Here is a 5838-nt window from a genome sequence, read left to right on the forward strand (position 1 = left end):
TCTCTTCATATGGCTAAGGACAAAAATCCCTGCTGTGCCCACTGCTGGGGAATCTTGCTCCTATTAACTACAGTAATAAATATAAAAAATGCTGGGGGCAGGACAGAAACACACAAGTCATAACCTCAGTATATGAGTACGAGGGGCAAGCGTAGCCCCTGCGTCTGTGTGCCCCGGGTCTGGACTGGAGCTCCGTGAGGTCAGGGCCAGATCCCCGCCACGGCCTCTTTCCTCCCTGGCCTCCCTGTCTCTGGTCTCAGGCCTTGGAATTCACCCTCCACGGTCAGCCACGGTCAGATCAGCTCAAAACCTTTCATGGCTCCCTAGTGCTCTCAAGATAAAGTTCACAAGTGTCCTAAGGGCCCTCAATGATCTGACCCTTGCTCATCAAGAGAGCTGCACATCTCCACACTCACCTATCCTCTAAAGCCCTGGACTTCGCAGATTCTACTTCCTTCAAATACTCACTTTGGCCTCAAGGCCTTTGCCCAAACTCTTCCCTCTGCCTGAAGGTCCCCCTTGCCAGGCTCACTTCGCACACCCTGCATATCTTACTTTAAAGACCCTGGCCCCTTCTTCAAGAAGACCTCCCTGACTTCCCATGCATGGCCTCCTAGCCTTCCCCCGATCCCAGCTTTAACCACTCTAGATGTTCACTGTCTGAGGACAGATTTGTCTATTCCAGGGACTGTGAGTCCTGTGAGAGCAGGGCTATGTCCTCAGCAGCAACTAGCACAAGACCAGGCACAGGGGTACAGGGCCAGGGCCCTCAGTCAACGGTGGATTAATAAATAAGCAAATAAGAAGAGGCTAGGAGAGGGGCTGGTGACTGGCCACCCTCCCTGACAGTTGCTCTGACGAGGCTCACCCTAGCCTGGCCTCTGGCTCTCTGGCACAATCTCAGGAGTGACACTCTCCCCACCTCTGGCTTCAGCCCTCCGGCCACACTGGCTTTCCTGAGCTGTGCTCCTCTGGCCGTGGAGCCTTCCCGTCGGCTTCCTAGGAGGCCCTTCCACCTCTTGGTTGCTGGTTCCAACTCATCCTTCAACTCTTGGCTTACACGCCCTTTCCTGAGGGCAGCCGGGCTAGATTTCACACCTGGAGGCCTGCCTAGCACACCCCAGGCTCCCCTCCATGGCACTGGCTGCACCTGATATTTACTGGGCACAGGCGTGAAGAGGAGGGCTCCAGTCCCGATCCTGCCACCCCGAGGCAGAAGGCCCTGTCGGAGGCTCCCTTCCCAACTGAAACCCAGCCCTAGAGCCGAGCAGGGATGAGCCAGCCTGCCTGCCTTTGAAGGCTGATTCCAGGATTTGCTAGCCATGTGACCCAGGGCAAGTTTGTAACCTGGCCTTGGTTTCCTCTAAATGAGCATAATCATAGCACCCGTGTGTTAGGGTTATGAAGACTAAAGGAGCTAATATTTCAAAAGGGCTTAAAACAGGCCCCAGTACATTGTAATGTGGGTGGGAGGGCTCGGCGAGATAACTCACACGCAACGCTTAGCGTGGTGAGGCCCCCGCCAGTCCAGTCCTCCAGACATGGGGAGCTGTCATCACAATGATCACCTCTGTTACTCTGTTACTGCATCGGGATTGTGGGGGCCCGGATCCAAAGACTCAGGAAAGGTTTGCCGACTGATAGACCCCCCTGAGGGTACAGGATCCAAAGACTCAGGAAAGGTTTGCCGACTGATAGACCCCCCTGAGGGTACAGTCCCAGGAGGCCTCTGGAACACTACACTGAGCCTTCAAAGTCCAGTCCCTTGCCCACCTTAATTCCTGCTGAAACATCTATGCAGAGAGGAGGCTAATCTCCCCTTAAAAGCCCTCCCCAGGTGGGGAGCTCACCTCTCCCGGGAGACAGTTTGCAAGTGGCCCTGTTCAAAATGAGCCCTCACCCAGCCCACCCATCCACATCTCTTACCTGTCCCAGGCCGGCCCATGATGACTTCCTTTTTAGGGGCAGGATGGCTGGTGTAGCTGCTGGGCACCAGGACAGGCAGTAGGGCAGCAGGTGAGGGGTGGAAGGCCACCGGCTGGAAGGGTGAAGAAGCCAGGCCAAAGGTGGGCATCGGCTGGGCCACAGCAGTCGGCGCGGCTGGAGGCACGGTGATGGGCACGGGGGCTGGCAGAGGAGGGGGCAGGCCAGGCTTCCCACTGGCCACCCCAGGGGGCACTGGGGTCTCTCGGCAACCCCGCCCAGGTCCCACTGCCCGAGCCTCACCAGCAGCGCCCACCTCCCCTGGAAATTTGGAGGGCAGCGGCACGTCGGGGTTGCGAACAATGACGGGTGAGTCCCGCTGCACGGCAGGAACCCTGCGCACAGAAGGCCCGGGATCCGAGGTCAGGCCGGCAGGCGGGGGCAACAGCAGCAATGGCGAGGGCTGGCGGGAGCGGGAAAAGGGCACGGCGGGTGACACGGCCCGGAAGCCAGCCGGCGTGGAGGGTGTAGGCGTGTGGGACACTGAGTCCACACCAGAGTCTAGGTTGTCGCTCTTGGGGAAGTCTGGGGTGGCTCCTCCGCCCCCTGCACCGGGGACCCCCAACGCCCCCGGGTGAGGCAGCAGCTCTGTCTTCCTCCGCCCGGGGCTGATGGGCACGGTGAAGGTCAGGTTGGTCTGGAAGGTGGGTAGGATGCCAGAAGAATGGCGCTCTCTGGGGGCAGGCGGCGGTGGGTGGGGGCCCAGGTCTGGTGGCGTCAGCACACCTGCCTTCGGGGTGCTGGCACTCAGGTGGCGGCTGCGAACGGCAGTGCGTTGGATGACCGGTGAGGCGTTGATGGGGCTGAAGTTGGCAGGGCGGAAGCCAAAGAGCGGCGAGGGGGAGGGCGAGGGGGCAGGTGAGAAGGGCGACTGCGTAGAGACTGGAGAGAAGGAGGGGGTGCCCGAGCGGGAGCTGCCCAACGACACGAGCATCACAGCCGCCTCACACTCATCGAACTCAAAGCGTGACAGGTCAGCAGGAGCCACCAGGCGTGGGCGTGAGTCCCCGCGGGCCGCCACGCTGCTGGCCTCACTGTCCCGCGATGTCTCGTCGCCCCAGTCAAACTCGGTGCTGCCCTCGCGAGCTGCCACGCCTGCGGGCCGCCCCGCCCCACCTGGGCCACTATCCGCCAGGCCCTCCATCTCCTTGGTTCGCATGGACAGGTGGCGTGAGCAGTAGCCCCGCCGCTGCGACTCCTTCATGCAGCCGTCTCGAGAGCACAGCCGGCGCCACTGCTTGCCGTTGAATTTCTTGCGGATTCCATTGGGCGTGCAGACCACGTCGCCCTTCTTATACTTCTGCTGGGCAGCTGTCAGCGGCGTGCGGGCCCGGGCGGCCGGCGCAGCCCCTTTCTCCAGCGAGGCCACGCTGCTGCTGCGGCTCCCGCCCTGGCTCCCCTCCTGGCAGGGCGAGGGCTGCTCCCCAGGGCGGCCCGGGCCTGCAAAAGCTGGCGACTTGGGTGGCGGTGACAGGAGCTGGGGCGGGGGCAGAGGGAGCAGGGCCGGAGTGCCCAGGGCTGGCGGGTGCTTCTCCTCGCCCTCCTCGCAAGCTTCCAGGTTGCCACCAAAGCTGATCTTAGAAACCTCGGCATCCTCAGGCTGCTTGGGGTCCAGGGCAGTGGGGCAGGCTGGCAGGGTCCCCCCTGGCTCAGCCTGCTCCTCCTCGGGGCCCGCGGGGGGCTTCCTTGGCAGGGCCTCGGGTTCCCAGGGGGGCCGCAGCAGGCGGAGGCTGGAGCGGGCCACCCACACGGCCTCCTCGGGCTCCCGGTGTGAAAGCTGTGGCGGCTGTGGCAGAGTGGCTGGTGGGCCCAGCTGGGAGCTGGGGCCAGGGCTGAGGCGGACCTTGTAGGAGGCTGGCTTGGTGGCCACTTCCACCACCACACCCTCACGGTAGGCGGCCACACCGGGCTCCACACAGGTACAGACGGCTGTGCCCACCGCCAGAGCACCCGGCGGCGGCGTGGCATCCAAGACCACATCTACACCACTGCCAGGTGCCCCTTCGTAGAAAGTCAGGGCCCGGTCCCCAGGGAACTGTACCCCTAGGTCCTGGCTTCGGCGCACCTGGCGCACCACGGCCGGCAGGAAGAGGCCATCTCCACGCCGAGCCAGCACCCGCTGGGACCTCAGCTGCCGCAGGTCATATCCGCCACTGGTACCACTTGGGGGCCAGGGACCTGGCGCACAAGCTTCGGCTGGCTCATCCTCCAGGTCGGCTGAGTGCTCGCTGGCTGTGTCGGTGGAAGAGGAACGGGTGGAGGTGGGTGGCCGTGGAGGTACACCCAGGGTGCCGGCCTCCTCGGGGGTCCGTGCCCGCTCGTCAGGGGCCCCAGCCACCCCGCTGCTACCACTGCCAGCTCCGTGCTCCTCCACATACTTCTTCTTGGGCGCTCGAGACTTGAACGTGGCCGTCTTACGGCTGAGTGACGGCTCCCAGCGGCTTGCCTCGCCCTCTACCTTGGGGTCCTCGGCTGGGCCTGGGGCTGCTGAGTCGTCAGGCTGCAGCTCTGGGGGCAGGCCCTCAGCCCCGGGGCCCCGCTCGGACTCCTCCTCCTCACCCTCCTCGGCCTCTTCTGGCCCCGGAGGCTGCTGCTGCTGCTGCTGCTGCTGTGCCTCATCGTCTTCCTCCTCTGGCTTATCGCCCTCCCCGGCCCCTCGCCGTCTCAGGGCCTTGGCCCGGGTGGCTGGTGGGGACTTGCCACCACTGCCAGAGCCCGGGAGGCCGGCGCATGCCTTCTTCATCGGCTTCATCTTTTGTCCACCTGCAGGTGGGAAGGCAGACAGGGATCATCGGGAGCAACTCAGGAAGTCCCCAGACCCAGTGTTCCCCAAGACTTCCCACTTGCTGAGGCCACTGCCTCAACTCCACGATGCCCAAAGCTTCCTTCCTGGCTGTCCTCAACCTACATAGGCCCCTGACTGGCACCCATGTCCCCAGAGCTCTACGCTCTGGCTCCTTGGGGACACTTACGTATGTCGGCTCTCTCTACAGAGGCCACAGCAGGTGCATGCGTACGCTGTAACTGTCCAAGGGGACACAAGAAGCAGTAACACTTCACGCCTATAGAGCACTCACTTTGTGCCAAGCCATGGGCCAAACTTCATTTGATTAACCCGTTTCATCCTCATGACAGCCCTAAGAGGCAGGTGCTACTAACAGCCTTCCTTGAGGAACCCGAGGCAAAGAGAGCTCAAGCAACTTGGTCAAATTCATCCAGCTAGGAAATGGCAGGGCTACGGTGTGAACCCAGGCAATCTGGCTGCTCCAGAGTCTGTGCTCCGGACCGTTTCAGTGTGCCGCCTGTCACATGATCCAGAGGGCACGCTTCCTTGCACTGTCATTGTCCAGAGAGCACACACACTCATTAACACACACATGCACGGGAACACAGTTGCAGAAAAGGAGGTGACTGGGCTGTGATGTGAGCCTCTCTCCACCCCCACCCCCACCCCTCTGGGCAGCCTGGCATGGCCAGACGTTGTGGGAAGGAGTAGGCAGCTGAAAGTCCTGAGGGACGGCTGCCCACTCTTCTCTGCACCCTGGGCCTGCCAGGTATAGCCATCTCCCCAGATCCTGGCAGGGAGCAGGCAGGGGCACGTCTGGGGCAAGAGCTTATACCCGGTGCTGCCACGGGGCCGTGCATGAGCACACGCACGCACACAGAAACACACACAGAGGCACACACACGTCATCACACAGTGGGACACAGAGCTACACCCCAGGGTTTCGCTGTCCCACTGGATGGGAGCCTGCCCCTCCCCCCACAGCACCCAGCGTGATCCCAGCAAGCCCAGCCCCCCCTTCTGGCCTGCACTCATCCCCCCCCCCCCCCCCCCCCCGCCCTCACTGGGCT

At 62.7% G+C, this 5838-nt stretch overlaps 1 protein-coding gene across 2 annotated transcripts in view; it reads right to left on the minus strand.

Moving 5' to 3' along the window:
- Nucleotides 1-5838, minus strand: part of CIC (capicua transcriptional repressor) — a 24662-nt gene that overhangs the window by 16725 nt on the left and 2099 nt on the right. For both annotated transcript variants that reach the window (XM_077768141.1, XM_077768140.1), the window contains exon 2: nt 1927-4746. In XM_077768141.1, the coding sequence (XP_077624267.1) occupies nt 1927-4735 (2809 nt within the window). In that variant the 5' untranslated portion in view covers nt 4736-4746. The remainder of the gene's footprint in view (nt 1-1926; nt 4747-5838) is intronic.

This window comes from Crocuta crocuta, unplaced genomic scaffold (assembly GCF_008692635.1).
Source record: "Crocuta crocuta isolate KB4526 unplaced genomic scaffold, BGI_CrCroc_1.0 scaffold886, whole genome shotgun sequence".
Taxonomy (NCBI): domain Eukaryota; kingdom Metazoa; phylum Chordata; class Mammalia; order Carnivora; family Hyaenidae; genus Crocuta; species Crocuta crocuta.